The 21,724-nt window shown below is 37.2% G+C and overlaps 3 protein-coding genes across 4 annotated transcripts; 1 reads left to right on the top strand and 2 right to left on the bottom strand.

The window, feature by feature from the left end:
• Window positions 1-948: 948 nt before the first annotated feature.
• LOC147559980 (oleoyl-acyl carrier protein thioesterase, chloroplastic-like) lies at window positions 949-4,962 on the top strand. Its single transcript, XM_086661966.1, has 7 exons — window positions 949-1,612; window positions 1,963-2,096; window positions 2,194-2,307; window positions 3,199-3,294; window positions 4,030-4,117; window positions 4,244-4,312; window positions 4,486-4,962. Exons 1-7 carry the CDS (start codon window positions 1,241-1,243, stop codon window positions 4,747-4,749), a joined length of 1,137 nt encoding a protein of 378 aa, XP_086518092.1. The 5' UTR covers window positions 949-1,240; the 3' UTR covers window positions 4,750-4,962.
• Window positions 4,963-9,744: 4,782 nt separating this feature from the next.
• Window positions 9,745-14,359, bottom strand: LOC147559981 (uncharacterized). Of its 2 annotated transcripts, none has more exons than XM_086661964.1 (6): window positions 14,176-14,359; window positions 13,704-13,943; window positions 13,525-13,591; window positions 12,239-12,339; window positions 10,594-10,883; window positions 9,745-10,096 (listed from the first exon to the last, which is right to left on the bottom strand). In XM_086661964.1, exons 2-5 carry the CDS (start codon window positions 13,920-13,922, stop codon window positions 10,617-10,619), a joined length of 654 nt encoding a protein of 217 aa, XP_086518090.1. In that variant the 5' UTR covers window positions 13,923-13,943; window positions 14,176-14,359; the 3' UTR covers window positions 9,745-10,096; window positions 10,594-10,616. The 2 variants fall into 2 exon arrangements, with proteins under 2 accessions (XP_086518090.1, XP_086518091.1); XM_086661965.1 differs by having other exon boundaries at window positions 14,195-14,357.
• Window positions 14,360-16,830: 2,471 nt separating this feature from the next.
• Window positions 16,831-21,331, bottom strand: LOC147559982 (Tetratricopeptide repeat (TPR)-like superfamily protein). Its single transcript, XM_086661967.1, has 4 exons — window positions 18,083-21,331; window positions 17,842-17,917; window positions 17,025-17,365; window positions 16,831-16,988 (listed from the first exon to the last, which is right to left on the bottom strand). Exon 1 carries the CDS (start codon window positions 21,079-21,081, stop codon window positions 18,520-18,522), a length of 2,562 nt encoding a protein of 853 aa, XP_086518093.1. The 5' UTR covers window positions 21,082-21,331; the 3' UTR covers window positions 16,831-16,988; window positions 17,025-17,365; window positions 17,842-17,917; window positions 18,083-18,519.
• Between the last annotated feature and the right edge of the window lie 393 nt (window positions 21,332-21,724).

The following is a 21,724-nucleotide window of genomic DNA, read 5'->3' on the forward strand; positions in this document are numbered from 1 at the left end:
TCCTGGACCCACCAGGACACTCAGAGACCTCTCTAATAAGTTAATTAGTATGCCCTTAAAAGATCTCGGACCTGACCAGTTCAAGTAGTAGTCCCACAACTCCTTTTTTTTTTCTCCTGCACCACATTGTACATGAAACATTCAAACATCAAATGATGGGTTAGGAAATATTTATATATCCCTTCGCTCCACATCTTCAAACACTTTTCACCCTTCATCACTTCTTTTTCTTCTTCTTCACGGTCGCCGCAAGGGGAGTTGTCATCTAACAACCTTATTCGACGACCTACAAAAACATTATTCCTTTTTTTTTCTATGCTTCCCTTCTTTGTATCTTTATGCGAAGGAGAACCTCGCCTTTACCTGAAGGAAAAATAGAGGGAGAGAGAGAGAGATAGAGAGAGAGAGAAACTAACCTCCACCGGAAGGAAAGAGAGAGAGAGAATCAAGTTTTTTTTTTTGAAGGTCGTCGGTCGACAACCTCTTGTCGTCGAAGAAGAAGAGGTGACATGGAAGGGAATGAGTATTTGATGATGTAAAGTGAGTGTGTGATGTGGAGGAGAGAAAAAGGAGTTGAAGTAGTTAAATAAAAAATAAAATTACAAGAATACCACAAGGGTATCTTTGAAAAAATGCAAAAAACGAAAAATAGATTTCAGGATCAAAATGAATTGTCCGACACTTATGAGGCTGAAACGATCAGTTACTCACAAATGAGGGACCAAAATAGAATTGACCCTTAAAAAAAAGGAAAAAACCACATTTTGTTTTCCTCAACTTAATGGCAAAAAGAGTATCACTTAATTATTTTCAATAAATTAGAGGGCTACACGAGAAGCTAGTCATAAACTAGAAGTCTTTTGACAAATAACCCAATTTTGACAAATAACCCAATTTAATGAACAAGTCAATCACTCAATTGTGATTTGGGTGGACATAGTAAAAACCATGTGTTGATGAAATTTTCCAAAAAGATATGCAAACACACAAATAAAGTTTGCAGAGGTAAAGACAAGAATGACACACCAGGCAGTCAGTCTCAGAGACTCCTAAACGAGTGGCATTTTAGCTTTCTTCCTGGCCTCGGTCCCATCGATCTATCCAATCTTATACTATAAATCTTTCAATTGAAGAGAGAGAAAACTAGAGAGAGAGAGAGAGTTAAGGCGACTGAGATTCAATTTTGTGGTTCAAGAACAGAACAAGAAAAATCAAAAAACAGAGAAGAAGAAGAAAGAAGATGTTGATGAAAGTAGGAGGAGGATGTAATGGGGATCTACTAAAAACCCTACCTCATTACAAATTCTTACCCATCTCTCCTTCTTCCTCTTCATCTAGAATCCCTCTCACTTCTCCAAGACTCTCTCTGATTTCTTCTTCTTATTCTTCAAGAGGGGCTTCATCTGATCTAGTCCTCTCGGAAGGTCCGTCAGTGGGTTCTTCAGGAACTTTGAAGAGTAATGGTAATGGTTCGATTAGTTTGGCTGACAGACTTCGTCTTGGTAGTCTAACTGAAGATGGGTTATCTTACAAAGAGAATTTCATTGTTAGATGTTATGAGGTTGGGATTAATAAGACTGCTACTGTTGAAACAATGGCTAATCTTTTGCAGGTAACTTAATTATTTGATTTCTAACTTATATTAAGATTAAAATTTGAATCTGGGTATCTTAAATTCTAATCAAATTTTGAAATCTAAAACTTGGGTTTTGATTAGCTCAATGAAATAATTTGTGGGTTGTTCTTACTTTCTTCAATTTCTTCCAATTTTTGAACAAACTGTATGTATGATTCATGCATCTTGGAGAATAGTTTGATTTCCTAAAAAACAATTATATTTCCTAGCTCTGATTATTCAAGAATCTGAGTAAAATGTAGCAAAAGATCTGGCTCTTTTGTTAGGATTCTGATCAGGTTTATTGATTTTTGATTATGTGGGGTTTGGGTGTCTATTTGATGTAGGAAGTTGCATGCAATCATGCACAAAGTGTTGGGTTTTCTACTGATGGATTTGCTACAACACCCACCATGAGAAAATTGAATCTAATTTGGGTGACTTCTCGCATGCACATTGAGATCTACAAGTATCCAGCTTGGTGAGTTCTATTTTTGCCTAGTTTCTAATCATATAATGCTGATTTTTTTTTATGTTTATGTATTGAGAGATTTGTTTATAATCATGTGTATGGGTAGGGGTGATGTTGTTGAGATGGAAACATGGTGTCAAAGTGAAGGAAGAATTGGTACTAGGCGCGATTGGATTCTGAAGGATTTCGCTACTGGTGTTGTTATTGGCAGAGCTACCAGGTTTTTTCTATTAAAAACCTTCACTATAAGTTTTCTTCTATTTGGATCAATCCATAGATATTAGATAGATGATTGATTTGTTCTTATAGACGATGTGAACGAAATTCACATTTTGTTCTTCAAGTAGAGGATCATAATTATGTATCTGCAACCTAACCAACAAAAAACACACCCAAAACAATATGAATATGGAAAAATAAAGGCCTATTTTGTTCATGATCCATGAGGTTTCTTACAGAACTAGTAATTTACACTTAAAATTATCTATAATTTTTGGTATATGAAAACTATATTAATTTTTTTTCTCCAAATTGATATAGGATTTTTGTTGATTGGATAGTTCTAAAATTTTACACTTCGGCTTCGCTTGGTATCTATCCAATGAACTACTACAAATATTCACATTTATGCTATTGTGATGTTGACTTATGTGATATCACATGAACCATTTACTCATTTAGGCGACTCGTATGCGAAAAATAGGGTGTGATATTTTAATTTTAAACATGGCTAGAAATAGTTGTAAGACCAATTTCTGCAAATCTCGAGTATTTAGGCTTTGCGATTGCCCGAGGGCGATTGAGGGGAGTCCAATCCCTTGGAGTCACTAGGGGAGTCATTCAGCCATCATGTAAAAGCTTCATACGTTTCTATGCACCTAATATTTCTCTGACCGATAAAGCATAACTTGGACCATGAATATGTGGAAAATTTCACGGAACAGCGAACTTCTACCGGAACCTAACTGCTGAAAAAATCACCGAAGGTCTTCACCAGTTGATTCTTTTGTGTTCTGGTCTTAACACAAACTTATGTCGCACCCATCATATAGTATGTTTATTGCATTGTTACATTCTTCTCAACTTGGTTCTCTGTATTTTTTGGCCGCAGTAAGTGGGTTATGATGAACCAGGACACAAGGAGACTCCAGAAAGTCAATGACGATGTGCGAGATGAATATTTGATTTTCTGTCCAAGGTCACCTAGGTAAGAAGCTTTATTCTTTTTTTCTTTCTTATGCATAAACTTTTTGTTACCTAGATAAGAAGCTTTTGATGATGGCCTATGGATAATTCTCTTTTCTTTCTCGTTCACGAACTTTTAGTTGCCTAATGTGGTGATATGTGAGCGAAGCTCGACTTATATTCTCTTATCTCTTAGTTAATTCGTGAAGTAGTTTATCCTAGATTATCTGTATTTTAGATTTTTGAAGTGTTTGTTCCGACCACAATTGTCGTGAATCAAACTGGTTACCTAAGGTTAGAATCTCGAGAGAAGTTTATTTAAGTATCACAATTACATACTAAGCATGTGCGTACCCACAATCGGTCAAGGGCATCAACTATTTTCCGAATGCATTACCCATTTGTAAATAACTGTCATGTTTTCTTTTCAACTTAGAAGGATCAAATTTGGATCACTAGATATATTGACGAATGACGAGTCCAAATGTGCTAATTCACATTATGCTCAACAAGGGAAGTTTCATATGAAATCGAAGTTCACATATGTGGTCATTACATATAACATCCTACATGTTAAAAAACAATATGAAAGAGTTCTGTTTGATGACGTTGATATCATCACCTTTAAGCGACTGAAAAGGATGTCTGAATGACGATATCAATTAACTCTGCCTCCCCCGAGCAGCAAACCATGTTCAGTTGGTACATTCGAAGAAGAAACATCTCATCTAGACAACTTTTTACGTACATTTTTCAGATTAGCATTTCCTGAGGAAAATAACAGCAGCCTGAAGAAAATACCTAAGCTCGAGGATCCTGCAGCCCATTCCAAGCTAGGGCTCGTGGTAAATATTTTTTCTTTTTGTTATCTGTGTTTTGTTTCAATAATATTAAACCACATAACTCATACTTTTATTTTGTTTGACTTTTCTGTTGAATATCTTCCTCTAACTTTGAATCGGCATCTGCAGCCTAGACGAGCTGATCTGGACATGAACCAGCATGTAAACAACGTCACCTACATCGGTTGGGTGCTTGAGGTTAGCTGAATTCCTCTTCCTGTTCACGTAGTCCATTCCGAGTTCTTGCTTAACATAAGGGTAGTCAGGATATTAGAAGTATCACGACCCCTAAAACACTTTGACGAAGCCAGATACTCAGTCGTATCTTATATTAGATCCTTTAACTTATCACAATCTCATCTTTTTGGCAGAGTGTTCCTCAAGAAATTATTGATACTCATGAACTGCAAAAGATAACACTGGATTATCGAAGAGAATGTCAGCATGATAGCAAGGTGGATTCTCTTACTAGCCCGGAACTCGATGGAGTAGAAAAGCTTCAAGAAACAAACGGCTCTACGTTGAAACATCAAGAAGACTGCTCTCAGTTCTTGCATTTCTTGAGATTATCGAGTGATGGACTTGAATTAAACCGAGGACGAACTGAGTGGAGAAAGAAAAAACTTGCAAGATAAAAAGGTGTTCAATCGTTCTTTTCTCTTTCTTGTGGGTTCTAAGTGTTATGTTTTTCTAGTTAGTTCATAAGCTAAATGATGAGTTGATAGTCTTTTGTCTAGTTTATTAAGAAGTTAGAGGTTTTTAAGTTTTATGACAATTGTTTACCTAGTTTGATGCTTCATGAACCATGTCAGATGTTTGTTTTAAGTTAAAATTTTGAGTTTCGGATCTATTTTCTTTACTCTTTGTCTATTTTATTGCCTCTTGAGGCAGCTATACTCTGGCCCACAGGTCACATCTACTTATCTGCATCTAGTGAAGGTTTTGTTGGATTAATAAGTAAACCGCAGAATGTGAAGACTCAAATCGAGCTAGGGATCAACAAGTTCAACTTTGCCCTAACTTAGCCGAATGTGTTTTCACAAATTTCTCTGAAATTCTCCCTCCATTCTCCAGTTTCGCAAAGCTGAATATCGCACGAATCACACAGAAAGTCATTGACCATCTCACTTTTGCCTTGGTGTCCTCGTGATGCCTTTTCGGACCACCACTAGGACCGGACCATCAGGATAATCTGTCTCTCGCTTAGGCTGCATTCACTCATTCAACTTCATATGTGGAAAGGGTTTAGGCTGCATTTGGTTTAGTTTAAAATCAACTTTTAACTTTTCAAAAAGATGTAAATAAGCTTTTGGAGGAAAAAGCTGCTTTTAGCTTTTGCGGGAAGCCAATAAGGACTTCTTTTGCCAAAATGAGATATTCTCTTTCTCTCTACACTATCAATCCCTTTCTCTCCCTAAACCTTTTCTCAAAATGCAAACTTTTTTTTTTGTTGAAATCAAATACATTTACTTACGAGTCTATTACAATATCCAAATTAAAAAGATAAACATAAATAGTAAACAAATTAATACACCAAAATACAGAAATGAGGAATTGCGTAAAATAACTTCGTGTTGTGGATCTTCCTTTATTCTGTGACGTGTGGCAGCTCTTCAAGATGATTACGTGAAAGTTGGTCTTGAGATTTCTTCCGATAGATTGAAAGATGTAACTAGTACCTGCCTTCCTGTAACATGTAAGATGGATTAAACAGACACCCGAAGTTCCAGAACGAAACAAGGGTGTCTGTAGGGTGGAACCAAAAGATGGTTCCGGGGTATCCCGCCAGTATCTCAAAATGCAAACTTATTTCTCTGTTTTATTTTTACATTTTTGCCCTGTATTAAATACTTCTATCTTTCTCTACTTTATTTCCTTGATTAAACTCTAAATTTGACTTTGATCTTTTTTTTGTTACTGTTTTATGTAGTCGAATACTTTTGATATGTATCACTTTTTTTTGTTGAAAACTATTTGATTCGTACCGTTATTTTGAATACTTTATTTTTAATAATTTTTTATTAGTAAGAAGTGAGGTGCATAGTTCGACAAAAAAAAGAAAGAAGTGAGGTTCATTGTTTATTTATTTGATTCTTAAGGTTATTTGTCTTCAATTTAAGTAGGCAAAAAGTAAAAACGACCTCTAAGTTCAATCTAACTCTTTTGGGAGATTTTTACATTGAACTCCACTTTTATATGGATATAGGATTACACCCCATGCGAATCACACATGTGAATGAGGACTAAATCTGTCTTTATGTATGATTTTGACATTGACCCCCACTTATATCTATATGAGGACGACATCATGTTTTTTTTTTCTAAAACTTTTGATTTATACTCACACGTGGACGAAAAAGTTAGTTTATAGTTTAATTTCTATTGTGCGAATCATACATGTGAACCAAGACAAAATATCCTTATTTTGCATTTTAAATTCCTTCTCAGTACTTTCTTCTTCTTTATTATATTAATCAACTTCGTCAACCACAGAGAATCATTCTCTTTCATCGACTCCCACCACCCCTACACAACCACAGAGAATCATTCTCTTTCGTCGACTCCCACCACCCCTACACAACCACCAGCACAATCTTTATCTCCACAAGTCACCATCACAACCATCATCAACCTTAAGAATTTTAGTTAGTGATCAAAGTTGTATGCTTTCTTTGGTTGATTAAAGTTAATTGAGTTAGAGGTCAGTTCATAGAAGAATCAAATTTGAGAGTTGATTAAGAAGATGATGATGATGACGATGATGGTGGTGGTGGTAATGGCCGCATACCGCTATGATTTCAAGACAGGCCCATCCCTGTCCATGTTTTTGAATAGAGGCGACTCCATTTTCAGGGGCGGAACCAGAAAATTTTCATTGCGGAGGCACTTTTTAACTACTCCATAATAAATACCAAAAAAGAAAAATCAAATATCGGAACTAATGATGGATTGGGAGAGTAATACACACTAAAACAATTTAGTTATTGTATTATAAATGAATCGTATAAAACTACGTGTATCACTGTCAAATTAATGACCACTATATCTTATGGACTTATGGTGACACTCTCAAAAAATTTGATTATCGTTAACTTGTGACTTTTTTTTTACAATAATCTCATATAAATAATTAGTCTTAAATTCACATTAGAATTATATAAAAAAATGTTAATTCTCTACCGAAAATATTAAGAAATTCGTTTATCTTGAAAGAACTCAACACCATTTATGTTCCTTAAAGAAGTTAGTGAAAGAAAGATAGTAGAAGACAATAACACAAGGTCAGAAAAAATGTGGGGTCAACTTAGAAACTACGAAAAAAAAGGCAGCTCAAAAAGAAAGATTGGGGCCCAAAAGAGAGTTAGTATAAATTAAGGGGCAAAACCAAAGTACAATAAAAAGGCAAATAATTTGAGAGTAGGGGGATTAACAAGCATGGCACCAACAGGCTACACACTAACTTGTGCTCACGCCTTGAACTTTATATGTATATAACATAAGCAGGCCTATCCAATAATCTCGTCTCACCTCTCGGACCTGTGGAGGCACGTGCCCCCCCCCCCCCCCCCCACAGATCTCTGTGTGCGTCCGACCCTGTCCATTTTCGGATGTATAAGTTGTTGATACTTTGGTCTGTGTTTTGAATGAGATGACTCAATTTTAAGATAGTTGAGTTGTTGATACCTCTTTTTACAAAATCACTGATTGCGTAATGCTAATAATGATGGACTTGTAGATGATGAAGATTACAAGATTCAATATAAAAGAAATTAGTTCAAGCAGTTTGTGAAGATTAAGATTGTGGCGATGGTTGTGCAGGTCGGAGAAGATGAAGACGATGATGGTGGCAGTCGATGAAGGGAATCTTTGTCATGATTCATATGTGTGATTCCCACGCTTGACATTTACCTAGAAGCACTGGCGTGACTGAGAATTCGGGGGACCCGGTGCAAGAAAATACTGGGGGCCTTTCTCCGATAACGTTAAAGCGCAAATTTCTTTTCCAAATATAATGCATTTAGTAAAAATCCAAATAAATTAAGCTAGAAATTTTTTCTTATTTCAGATGAATCTAAGTTGTGTATTTCTTTTCTCCGAAAAATTTGTTTAAACAAACACACATCGAATTAAATTTATTCTAAGAAAAAAAAGATTAACAATAAATATCATACTTCACAATTAGTCTTTAATTAAAATTAGCGATTTATCTATAATTAATAGTTCTTGTTACTATTAATAGTTCGAGAGAAAAATGAATTGAGATAATTGATAAGGGGTAGTGTATCGAACTTGTTTATGGAATAGTATTGACATCATGACATGTCGTTTAGAGTCGCGGTGAAACCAACTTACCCAGTATATACCTAAATCTACGTTGGGGGCTACAAAATATTAAATTTGGGCCTTGTAACATCATAGCCCAAATCAAGTATTGTTGTCCCATAAAATGGAAAAAACAAAGAAAAATAACCAAAATAGTAGGCCAAGGAACTCGAACCCATGACTTTGATAGGCTAAGGCAAGACACAAGCCAGCTGAGCTAACATGATAACACATCCTGTGTTGGTTTTTAATTATAAGTTCGTTAGCTCAATTTGATTTTTCAGATATGGGGCCCTTGAGAAGAGGGGCAGCCCGGTGCGACCGCACCGGTCGCACCCCCTCACCCACGCCCCTGCTTAGAAGTTAAATTTTTCCGTCCACGTGGGGTATAAATCAAAAGTTTTAAAAACATAGCCGTAATATCAATATAAAAGTATAGATCAATGTCAAGTGCATTTTTGTATTGATTCACACGTGGGATTCGCACAACTAACATTAACTAAAAGTTAACATTTTCTGTTTACGTGAGGGCATAAATCAAAAGTTAAAAAAAAGCAGGAACGTTGTCTTAATATCGATATAAAAGTGGGAATCAATGTCAAAATCTCCCGACCCTTGTTTAGCTATGTGTAAATGTGTAATACATAAATTCAGTACGTCCAAAATGAGGCGGAATTTTTTGGTTGTCGACTCTCGTTGATTCAACAAGAAGTTAAAAACCAAAAACTAATTCGAGAAGTAGGCTATAGGCTTTCGTGGATACAACAAGAAGTTACAAACCAAAAACTAATAACTAATTGGTGAAGTAGGTTATACCACTATTTTGATTCTCATTTGCTTTTTTATTTATTAACTGTTAGATGAATCCATTTCAAATATTAACTGTTAGATGAATCCACCAACTCTTGGTATGGTGGTTAGACACTGTCTAGGGTGAAAAACGGGCTTGTTGAAACCCTTGTTTTGGATTTGAGAGTTCCACATTTACACTAAGCAAATTCTCTCGACAAGGGTTTCAGCAAATGGACAACCACTTCACCAAAACATAGAAGAGAAGAGAGATGGGAGAGAAAAGAAAGAGGGAAGAAGAGAAAGACGGAACAAGAGAAAGATGAAGAGGGAGGAAAGAGAGCAGTAGGAATTGGAGATGACAATGAAAATCGGAGGTGATGGTGGTGGCGCAGAGTTGGTGGTGGGTGGGGAAAATGAGGAAAGAAGAATCTGATTTTTTTTTCCTTAAGAGTTCATGGGTGTTTTCATGGAAGCAGTGGCCTTAAGCCCTTAATAAAGAACAAATAAGATCAACAAAAGCAAATTTTAGCTCCCTCATAAATGTCAAAGGTAATAAATATGATCTAAATGCAGCATTTACAATTAATATCAGGTAAGACCCTCAACCCAACCAATTCTTTAAGAAGAAAAACAACTCTTTTTCATCTGAGAAGAATTTTTAGTCAACTAAAACTAAGAAGAGAAGAAATCAGATAGATAGATAGATTAAAATCTATTGGATCTGTGAGTCTATGAGATCACAGTCTTAACATAACAACATGCAATATGTAGGTTACCTTCCTGCCTGCACCCACTTCTTCCAAGAATGCTGAAAACATGTTCCTCCTATCTATAAACTCTTCACCTGAAGTCCCAAGCCCGCCTCACCTGCAATGGCGAAACCAAGCGTACTTTTAAATTAAATTAACCTAGGAGAGCTCGACCTATTTCCACAACAGTGTAAATGGATAAATGCCCCGAAACCGAAACTATCAAGAAGACAAACAAACTAACCAGTCTTCAACAAGACATTCAAATTGATTTAAGTCACACAAAAAATAACTTAAATCAAACTATACTTTCTATGAGCTTTTTGGTGCTTGTTCAGATAGATAATCTTAGGTGGGTTATTTCGATAAAGTCCGTCATCATAAAACTTTTAACTTGATCATCTTAGGTGGGTTTACTGATCAACATTTAGTGAGAGTTAAATGATATACGTGGCACTTAAAATATGAAATCCTACTTCACAAAACGAATCCACAGGATCATCTCGCCATGAGTACCGATGGCTGGTGTAAACATGAAGCAAGTATAACAGAAGTGATGACACACACTACGTAATAAAGTTCTTCAAAAAATGCCACATACAGAATGAAACTTACATATTCCCAGGAGATAAGTCAAGTCATTTGTTGGTAGGAAGATAGATCCTCATTGTGTCTTTCATTCTGAGCTTTCGTCTACATGTAGGGCATTTACTCTGAACTTTTAGAGATGTCTGAATGCACCCCTTACAGAAGACGTGACCACACTTAGTTGTCATCTCCTCCACGAGTGGGCCCATGCAAATTGGGCAACTGAGTGCAGACTCTGGTGGTGGTGGTGGTGGTGGTGGCGGCGGTGGTGGTGGTACAATTTGGACTTGTCTCGGAGATCTCACAACACTTCTTCTCTGCCAAAAATAACAATCTTAAAGTTAGATTTTTCACAAATCTGCGACCCAGGGAAGAGAAACCCAACATTATAGCACACGCCTAGATCCACAAATAGTTCTTGCAGAAAGGGTTAACGAGAGAGATTTTAAATAAATGGGTCAATTCCAGTAACCAAATCAATACGTAAATACTCTTCTTATTTTTGTGGTATTGGATACCCAGATATTCATTGAACACACTCATACCATCGGGGAACACTCAGGTCGCTTCACTAGAATGTAAGATTTTAAATGTGATCAAGCGAACTCATATCAACTCATGCTAAGACCATAAAAAAGATCCCTCTAGGTTGATATCTTTTGTATAATGTAACTATGGTTGGTGTGAAGTAACAAAACGAGGAGGTAATAACGATGATAATATAAATATGTTTACGAATGTATATGCAGGCTGGCATTCTCCATTAGTCGTAAACGACACCTCATACCGTTGTGGGATTGTCGGATAACAATACCCTTGCTAGTGTTCGTGAATCATGTCACATATCTACAGAAATGATATACCTAAAGATGCCAATGGCTGATCAACACGGTGAAACTTCTGCTCATATTGTTATATTTCATGCAAAACTTTAGGAGTAAAACAGAACAAAGACAGCAGCTTTGGGGACATCTGTCCTGCATTACTTTCCGCCCAACAATCAGGGAAGATCAAACAGAATTCAGAGGAATCCACTGCATTGAGACTCCTACACGTTAGACAAACATCAACCATCCATCTTAGTCTAAAGGACAACCTGCAAATTGCAAGTAACTCAGGTAGACCATGGTAATTGTTTCAGAGTTGCCATAACTCTACATGGGAGTATTACAATCTAGAGCAATCTATAAATGATGTACAATATCTAGTGACATCCCGAAAAGTGATATTTATCATGAGAGTGATTCATGATAGAGCTTGGAATATGAAAAAACAAAATTATAGTTACTAGCTTTACAAGGGTACCACATACTATTACTATCTTAGCGGAAGACGGAAGAAACATCATTATAAGATAACTGATAACCTCCAACAAGATATTTGCGAAACCAATACGTTTGAATGCCACGGAAATTCCTGACAAACAAAGCAACAACAATACTAGGAAGAAGCATGTCACTACAAAACCACTGGACACGAGTGCAGCAGTTTATATGTAAATATATATAGATATATAGAAGAAGAATCAAGGAAGGATATAGGAATGGGATTCTAACAATATAACAAATTGTGCAGCAAATAGATTATAAAGCAAAAGTGAACAAAGTTTAGAGAAGAATAATCAATTATGACGAAGTGCATTGTAATGAGTTCCTATTATTAGCATTACTACCTCAGCACTGCTTTTGCCTTCAAGGTTGATGCAATCGCGACTGGCTATTGTCTGGCTTGGCTGAGGTCTTCTGCGCATGTTGTATGTATTGATAGCATCACCTACAATAATTCACATGGAGAACAATAATTATAATACAAGCAGTTTGAAGATTGAGAGAGAGAGAGAGAGGCCTAAATAAATGTCTACTAAAATATAACAACATAGATTAATATTTAGAGGCGCTGTAAGACTCTAAATCCTAAAATGAACATCGAAGAGTGACGAGCCCATTAATCACCCTATCAACATTCCATGGGGATATAAGTACAAAAATGGAACCAAGGATTCAGCAGGAGATAGGAAGAATGTGGAATATACCATCTCAGGCATAAACATATCAACATATCTCTGGCCCTCGAGATTCAAGATTTAACAGGCTTAGCTTCGAGGCTTTCATGAACAGGTGGATTTCTACTATTAGATGACGTCATGATGTCAAGAACAAAAGTTTATTCTAGCCCCTCAAGCCAAAAAATCAGAACCTCCTAATAGTACCTCAACACAAAGGTATAGCTCTGATCGGACTCGAGATATTTAAGGGCGCTGCCAACAAATGAGAAAAAGTGATTCTTTTAGTCACCCCAGAAAACCATATTGTAATCGACTAACAACTTCCAGTGGCATTGCAATAAACGTACCCACCCACACAGCTTCCTGCCCAACGAAAATGTAGGCCAAAATCACCTACCAAATCATGTTTACCGTATCTCATTTACCTTAAAGTATTCGTCACGCATAGATCAGTCAAATATCTCTCATCCCGCGACCCCAATTGGTCCTTTTGGCGTCTCTAATGACGAATAATACCAAGAAACTCCAATTATGTCCACATTCCAATCAAGAAACAAAACTTTCACTTAAAATCGACAATCTTAACAAATGTGCGATTATTTTACAGTTCATGCATTTTTCTTATTTACCCAAGCTTAAGAAATGAAGGCCCCAAATTTTCGTTGCAAAACTATTGCGAAGGCATATTTGAGACATTTAACATGCACTGCCGGACATATTTGAGACATTTAACATGCACTGTCCGACTATGATATAGTATCAGAATCGTGTTATCTCACATATCAACACGAAATGATGTCTGGCTAGTCGGCTACCCCAATAGTGCTCAGATTCGTAGGAATCGAGCGTGGTGCACGTAGTAGAAGTAAAACCGCCCTCCCACATTCTTAATAATTGTCATAGATATCGTGTCAGCATAGTGGAAACTAAAGAACATGGCAAAAATGAATTACCTTGACGAACTAGTGGATCTACTTCAAGCACTCTCACCTCCCCGTTCCTTCGCGCCTTGCTTCTTGCCTAGCGGAAAACAACCCATACTAAGAAAATTTAGACAAGATGCCACTACAAAAAAGCAAACAAAAAACCCAACAAATTAAAACAAACATTTAAAAATTAAAAGTTCACACACTTCAGCAAAGCTCCTTGGAGAGGAAATCACAACTTCATCATCAATAGCCTCGACGTCAATTGTAGGGGGTGGGAGTGGTACTACTGTCGATGAATTCACTTCTTGATGCTGGTTGCTGTCATTCCTATTTTCAGCAGGAGCATCATTAAGGTCTACGTCTAGTACTATCTTCCTCCTTCTACTATCTCTAACATAAGCCCTAATTGGTCGAGTACTCATACTTGCAAAAACTCAAACTTTCTGTAAATAAATGAAAATCCCACAATTAGAACCAAAATGAACAAACAAAAAACAAAATAATAACTGATCATTACCGCAATTTAAGAAATTCCAACAAGAGATTTCAAGGAGATACTGAAACCCTCGAAACTAGGTCTCTAACCTCTAGGTTTCACTGATTTAGGTAAACAAAAAAAAAAGAAAAAAAAAAACCCTAAATTGATGAAGGAGAAGAATAAAATGAAAGAAGTACCTGATGGTAAACAACGAACGAGTGAATAGTTTAGAGGTTGATCAATGATTATTGGTTTGAATTTTGGGGGGTTTTGCAAAATAATTCAAAAGAAGCCTCTGTCGTCCTTCTTCTCGAGTACGAACTCTAGAGTCGGTGAATGGCGATGCCAAGAAATGATTGCGCACGAGTTTTTTGCACGTACGTAAAGAATTAGACGGGTTGCATTTTGAATTTTGGGTTATTTCCCAAATAGCCCCCAACTTTGTGACCAGCTTCCTGACTAGCCCCTTACTTTATCAAAAATACCCAGATGTCCCCCCTTTTCAGATTCCGTTATAACACCGTTAACTAGTCATCATCTCTCTCTCCTCCATCTCATCACCTAGAATTAATATTAAAATAAAAATCATGCACTTAGAAGTGATGGAAAACAAACGACATAACACTTACAATTTTCCGGTCGGCGACTTTCATCGGTGAAGACGCTGAAGTGGCGAAAAGATGAGGTGGCAGAGAGAGGTGATGAGATGGAGGAGAGAGAGATGATGACTAGTTAACGGTGTTATAACGGAATCTGAAAAATGGGATCATCTGTGTATTTTTTGATAAAGTAGGGAGGGTAGGAAGGAAGCTGGTCACAAAGTTGGGGGCTATTTGGAAAATAACCCTTGAATTCTTTTAGGAGCACTCGAGAAAGTCACTACATGGATATAGGATACAATATAGACGATGTCCACCGCCCTTTCGTATAACGGTTAGACACCCTCTTAAGCATACGAGGTCACGGGATCAAGTTTTGGTAGAAGCAATTTGTCATCAAAATTTATCACATGCCTATATTTAGACAATGTATAAAATAAATATTGTAATAAATTTGTCGGATTTTGGGCGGTTATCGTGCTCATCACATCTTCATGATGTACCAATGTATTGTAACGACTAACGTAGATCGTAATCGACTTCTCAAAAAAAAAAATTCATTGTATACGATACATGATACAACGACACATGACATGATATACGAGGGTGTAACAAGTGCTCATAGAGCACAATAGTCATTCTGAACGACATGCAAGGATGTGCATTTTTTCTTTAAGATTGACACTGCAAATTGACAACACTCAATGCAAATAAATTTAACCTAGACATTAAGGATGAGAGCCATCACAGTCCAGGCACAACGCCGCAATCATCAAGGGTGCGCCAAAAAACGATTTTAATTCAACAAAAATAAAGATTTAGTAGCATTAAAACAACGTAAGAGAAAAAAGAGCAAAAAAGAACGAAAGAAAAAAAAATCAAAAACCATCACAAATACACAAAATAAACGTAGCTACGAAAAGGGAATGGCTAATAGAACAATAAGAAAATAAGTGGTATCTAGCAAGTGGGAAGTAAATGTTACAAGACCAAAGATTTGAGGAATATGAAGAAACTAGAACAAACTATGATGAATATGAAGAAAGATTTGAAAATGATGAAAAAAAATCTGAAATAGGCAAAGAAAATATGACAAAATGGGTAAGCTCAATTAAACACGACGGGTGATTTGAAGAAATAAGAAAATTATTCGGGGTACAAAAATTTAGATGGAAACAAAAAAAATTGGGACATTTTGTTTCCTCCAAACACTTCAATTTTTCCGCTTCGTCCTCAACAGAAATTCCGGCGACCCCCACCATACTCCAGAGACATCCATCATTAACGCCGGCCAAACACTTCAACCTTCGTCTCTTCTTCTCTCTCTCTCTCTCTCTCTCTCTCTCTTCCCTCTTCTTTTTCTCTCCTCTTTCTTTCTTTCTTTCTTTCTTTCTTTCTTTCTTTCTCTAAGTCCGGTAAAGGGGCTTTCACCTTCGCCGAAAACTTGTCTGGATCTGATTCTTCCAGATCCAGACGGCTTTCGTCTGGTTTTCAGAAGAAGGAACCCCTCCTCCGTCGGAACTTACAGAAAGAAAGAGAGAAGCAGAAGATGGATGGAAAGAGAAAGAAACAGAGGAATGAGAGAGAGAAAGAGTTGTTGGCGGTCAAGAGACGGCCGACGACTCCCTGTCAGCAACAAGGAAGGGTGTGTTTGGTTAAACTTTCTTATTTTTCACCTTTTAAAATTTTTGCACTATGGATAATTTTTTTATTTCCCCAAATCACCCACCTTAAACATTTAAAAGACAATTTCTCCCTGCAAGCAAACTTGTGGAAGAAGTTGTTAGAAAAATGCCCCAGTTCTAGAAATAATAAAAAAAAGAAGAATCGAGAGCACAAAATTTTGAGTGAATTTGTTTAGCCTTTTATTGTTTTTTTTTTTTTTGAAGTCTTTTCTTGTTTCCCTTCAACTTCTACCACAATTCATTTCTCCAACTTCTACCACAATTCATTTCTTCACAATGTTAATGGTAGTTGGAAACTAACACTGTCGGCGATCTTTAATATTTTTTGACCCGGAAGTGGTGGCCGACTGGCCGTAGATGGTGGAGAAAGATGACGACCCAAATCTTTTTTCTTGTTTCACTAAAACACCAGAATAAAAAACACAGATGGTCTGTTAACAATCTACCACATCCTGCCAAAATCACCCTCACAAAGAAAATATTTGATATTGATTATGCAGTTTGAGCCAATTACCTATGATATAAACTACATGAAATCTCAAAGCATCTGGAAAAATAATACCAAAGATTTTGAAAGAACAGAATTTTTATTCATTAAATAGGCCATTTGGCAAAGAATTACAAAAATAAGTTCCTGTATAAAATTTAACAACATATATAATATTTTGTTACGAAGCCCTCAAAGGAGTTGTGGATACTGTTGTATGAACATCTGATGCTGGATACCTTAAGCACAGACTTGTTGAAGTAGTTTGAGAGCACCTTTTCCTAATTCATGTTTTTAGCAATGAAATACTATTGCTCCCCCGTAAAATGTGGAGGTCAGCTAGCACAACACTTTCAACATCCTAACCGACCCATAAAGTCCTCCAACTTCACTTCTCGAAACTGTTGATTTTGTTGACACCCAATTGAAAATTGAGGCATTCACATACAACAGCGTTATCGACTCCAAGCTCTTCAGTGATCTCTTAGACTTTGTTTTCAGATTTGCCACATACTTGGGAGTTAATTAAGTTTTCGTACGTTTTTTTTCCCTCGGAGAAGTGGTGTCAACTAGTCAAACTCTCTGGATGGAATCCTTGCAAACCCCCAGGAAGATGCTACAAAAAGGCGAAAATAATATCCCAATAAGAACAGCAGCATCTGAGGGAGCTATTTTCTTGTCATTGTTCAGTACTAACTATGCGAAACTACTGCTGAATGAAATTTTCGGTTCGCTAGAACTTTGTTGTATGAATCAGAAAGGGCAAACATAGGAATAAGTGTGGAGGTTACTCAGGTTAGTGACTACTCATGTAATGGTACAGCAAGACCGTGTGACATGGGTACAGGCGCAACTCTGGAGCTACAGAGTTGGGCTCAGTTGACTCGACCGAGTTCCTTTGGGATGGGCTTGGACTCTCCTGAGCCCAACTCGATTCATTGCAGAGCCTCCGAGTCCGAACTGCTTAGCTTTGTATAGATGTAGGGGGTATATGTGAGAACTTACTCCTAAAAATTTGTAAGTAGATAGGCACCGAGAGAAGACAACCAAGTGTTGAATACATACGACAAGCTGTAGAATATTATGACGTACCTTAGTTAACCAGGTCTTGTGTATTCGTGCCGGAACCAGGTGGTGCTGAACAGAACTGAGCCTTCCGACAACTTCGCTGCATAAAAATAACCGAAGCACAAAACAAGCACCAAAAATGAGCTCATTAAGCCACAAATTTGAACTAGAAAGATCTGATAAGCCTTCTAAATGAAAAAAAATACTGGCAGATATTCTGATACAATATGCAACTTAAGAAGAAGCGCAACTCTACAATACTAACCCGTTGGCGCATGTTCATTGGTGAACGAGGAAATGACCTTTTTTCTGCAATAAGGAGAACCACCTATACTGAAAGCAGTACAACTTTTACAGACCTAACCGATTTCCTGAGCATCAGTCATGCGGTTTAGGTCATACAATTTGGCATCGAGGAAAAACTGGCAATATGCAAATTAAGAGCGCCTTTGTATAGCTGAATCCCACAACCCTGTTAACAAATGGGCACTGATGATTTAAATGGACTTTTACTGCCACACAAATACCCGCATAAATTGCAACTTTCACCGATTTAGCTGATGCATAGTACAACCATCATGATGTTTCTTTTGTAGGCCATACAGTTCGAGATCCAACACACTACCAGCTGTAAAATCATCCCTGAATGCTGAATTCGGTTCGACCTCCAAAAATTATGGAAATTCTTTTTCACCATGAGGCTCACGAACTAGTTTCTGATGTAGCTTTCGTTGGAAGCATACCGCTCTCAATAATTCTCTCAGATATTAAAGCAGCTTCTTTCGGAAAGCCTAAACTACTCAAGCCATGAACCAATGTGGTAAATGTAATTTCATCCAAAACCAAACCTCCCCGAGACATCTGATCACAAATCTTGAAAGCCTCTTCCATCTGTCCTTGCTTGCAGAATCCAAATGTCAAAGTGTTGTATGTGACGATGTCAGGGGCAATACCACTCTCCAGCATTTGTGCTAGATATTTTACAGCTTGTTTCATGTCACTCATATTACAGTACCCGTCAATCATCACAGTGTAAGTAAACTTATTAGGAGCTATGTCATATGCAACCATTTCCTGCATGACATTGATTGCTTCCTCCATCTGCCCTAGCTTACAAAATCCACCTATAAGTGCAGTATAACAAACAACATTTGGGATCAAGCTCTCTTTTCTCATCTCGCTAAAGAGGTTCTTTGCATCCTCAACCCGTCCACGACCACACAAACCATGTATTAAAATAGAATATGTCCCTAGATTCGGCATTAAGCCCTTCATCTTCATTTCATCGCGAAGGCGGAAAGCTTCCACCATATTTCCGTTTCCACAATAACCTTTGATTAACGTGTTATATACAACAGGATTTAGGTCCAACTTCTGACTGACCAACTCATCAAAAAAACGTCTCCCCTCTTCAATTTTGTTAGACCTGCAATAACCATCTATCATCACGTTATATAAATAAACATCGGGTACTAAACCATCTCTTTTTAACTCATTCCAGAGTCTTAGAGCTTCATCCATTTTAGCAGCATCAGACAGCGCATGAATCAGTGCATTGTATGTGAAACTATCCAAATTAAGTCCCCGCTTAACCATGTCGTCTTTTAGCTTAAACCCTTCTTCCACTTTCCCCTCTTTGCAACATCCAGATATAAGTGTATTATATGTGATCCTATCTAGGAGCAACCCTCTACCAAGCATCTCCTTGAGAATCCTAACTGCCTCCTTCATGTTTCCAGATATACATAGTCCATGAATTAAAGCATTGGAGGTCACTGTATTGGGTGCACTACCTTGCTCCAACAGTTTAAACCAAATATCAGTTGCCACAGAATGATTTCCCTCCTTACAAAGCCCACTGACTACCCTAGTAAGAACTGCATCGTTAGGTCTAAAATTTCTCAATATCATCTCCCTCAAGAACCGTACCGCAGAATCTAACTTAAACTTTGTACCTAACTGGTGAATAATCGAATTAAAAACACCAGGACTTATAGCAATCCCTTTCGACAACGCTTCCTGCAAAAGATACTCAGCTTCATCCACGTGACCTACCTCGCACAACCCACGGATAACGGAATTATAAGTAACAGAATTAGGGATTAATCCCTTCGACACCATTTCATCCCTTAATTTTGACGCTTCCAAGACTTTTCCTATTTTACAATACCCATCAATCAGTGTGTTATAAACAACCTCATTTGGTGCAATGCCCTTGTCCGACATCTCTTTCAAAAGGCAATTTGCATCGTCAAACTTATTCAATTTAACCAAACCGTTAATAAGAGCACTATAAGTAAAAACACTAGGAACTAAACCATTTTGAATCATTTTCTCTTTAAACCTAAACGCTTCATCCAAATTCCCCGCTTTGCAAAGCCCGTGAATGAGAGTATTATAAGTAACCACACTCGGAGAAATACCCAAGGTCTCCATTTTATAAAACAAACCCAAAGCATCATCGATTTTCTCTCCCTTGCAAAACGCTTTAATTCCCATACTATATGTGTAAACATCCGGAGTAACACATAAACAAATAATGTTGAAAACCTCGTAACTCTTATCAAGCTCATTTGCCTTCAAAAGTGCATCCAACAAGAAATTACAAGTTTTCAAAGACGGAAACAAACCCTGACTCGTAACTAATCGAAACACATCGAAAGCTAACCCTAATCCTGAAACCCTAAACTGAGTACAATAAACATGAACAAGCAAATCAAATACAGATGCATTTTTGTTAACAATGGAATCAGCAATAGTTTTAGCAACTTCAAGATGCTTACGTTTTGGATTCTCAAACACAATAGGGAGTTTCCCATCAATTAAACGAATAAGCTGTAATCTTGCAGGTTGAATAAGATTAGACTCAACAAGTAAATGGATCAGAATACAATAAGATCTAAGAGTGAAACGAAATCCTAAAGAAGTAGAAGCAAATGAAAAGAATTCTAATGTGGTTTTAGGGTTTATAAGAGAAGATTGAATACTACTTAAAAACAGATAATCAAAATGGGGAGGAGATAAAAATCTAATTGATTGTTTGCATTTAGATTTGTCAAGAAATGAAGAAGAAAGGATTGATATTACCGTATTATTAATAGCATTCTGATCATCAAAATCATTAGGTCTTTGATTGGGTGATTGATTCTGATGAGAAGGGGAAGAAGTTGTATAAGAAAAGGGGTGGTGGTGGGTGAAGTATAAGAAGAGAAGAGTAGTAGAAGGTTTGGTTTTCTTGACAAGATTGATTCTTCTTAACTCCATAGAGAGAGAGAAGGAGAGATGGGTAAGAGAGAGAAAGTTAGGGTTTAATGAATGGAAGAAGAAGGGTGTTTGGGTGGTGGTGGAAGAGGTGATGGTGGCCGTGTTGAAGCCATGAGAGATTCTGGTTTGGCGAGAGGAGCTCAAACTAGCCACGGAGAGAGAAGAGGAGAGAGAGAGAGAGAAAGGGTGTAATTAGTTACTACTACAAAGTTGTCAAGGGTTTAGGTTCAGGAATTCTATAGACACCTCCTCACGTTGGGAAAATGTACACACATAAGATTTTCTTTTGTTATACACACCCATAGCTATCCACACATAACACCCAACCACATTTTTACTAGGCCTCGGCTTTGGGGCTTAAAGACTTCGAAGGTCTTTGGTTTAGGTTCAGGTACAAGTGCTACCACTTAGTAAGTGATTATCACTTAGTAAGTAGTATGTGGTTTGTTTCAAAATGTGGTTTTAGTATGTGGTTATATGTTATAGATTCGACTATATATTACCATCCCCTCTCCGACTTTATATTTTTCCGGTGAACCCACTTTACACCCCAATTTTTAGAAAAGCAATGCTACAAAAGATTACACGTACGTCAAAGCCTACCCAGACCTGCACAAAATCAATGATTCTCATTTCCTAGTTA

The sequence above is a fragment of the Eschscholzia californica genome, unplaced genomic scaffold (genome assembly GCF_041429995.1).
Source record: "Eschscholzia californica isolate CP2 unplaced genomic scaffold, dmEscCali1.0.p SCAF_2, whole genome shotgun sequence".
Taxonomy (NCBI): Eukaryota; Viridiplantae; Streptophyta; class Magnoliopsida; order Ranunculales; family Papaveraceae; genus Eschscholzia; species Eschscholzia californica.

Excerpts from the sequence above, each read along its gene's own strand:
- LOC147559980 (XM_086661966.1), top strand. The coding sequence starts at position 1,241 with ATGTTGATGAAAGTAGGAGGAGGATGTAATGGGGATCTACTAAAAACC. Across the intron at positions 1,613-1,962 it reads CAATGGCTAATCTTTTGCAG|GAAGTTGCATGCAATCATGC; the intron begins GTAACTTAATTA and ends TATTTGATGTAG. Across the intron at positions 3,295-4,029 it reads TTCTGTCCAAGGTCACCTAG|ATTAGCATTTCCTGAGGAAA; the intron begins GTAAGAAGCTTT and ends TACATTTTTCAG.
- LOC147559981 (XM_086661964.1), bottom strand. The coding sequence starts at position 13,922 with ATGAGTACTCGACCAATTAGGGCTTATGTTAGAGATAGTAGAAGGAGG. Across the intron at positions 12,340-13,524 it reads AGATCCACTAGTTCGTCAAG|GTGATGCTATCAATACATAC; the intron begins GTAATTCATTTT and ends GAATTATTGTAG. Across the intron at positions 10,884-12,238 it reads AAGGCAAAAGCAGTGCTGAG|AGAAGAAGTGTTGTGAGATC; the intron begins GTAGTAATGCTA and ends TATTTTTGGCAG.
- LOC147559982 (XM_086661967.1), bottom strand. The coding sequence starts at position 21,081 with ATGGAGTTAAGAAGAATCAATCTTGTCAAGAAAACCAAACCTTCTACT.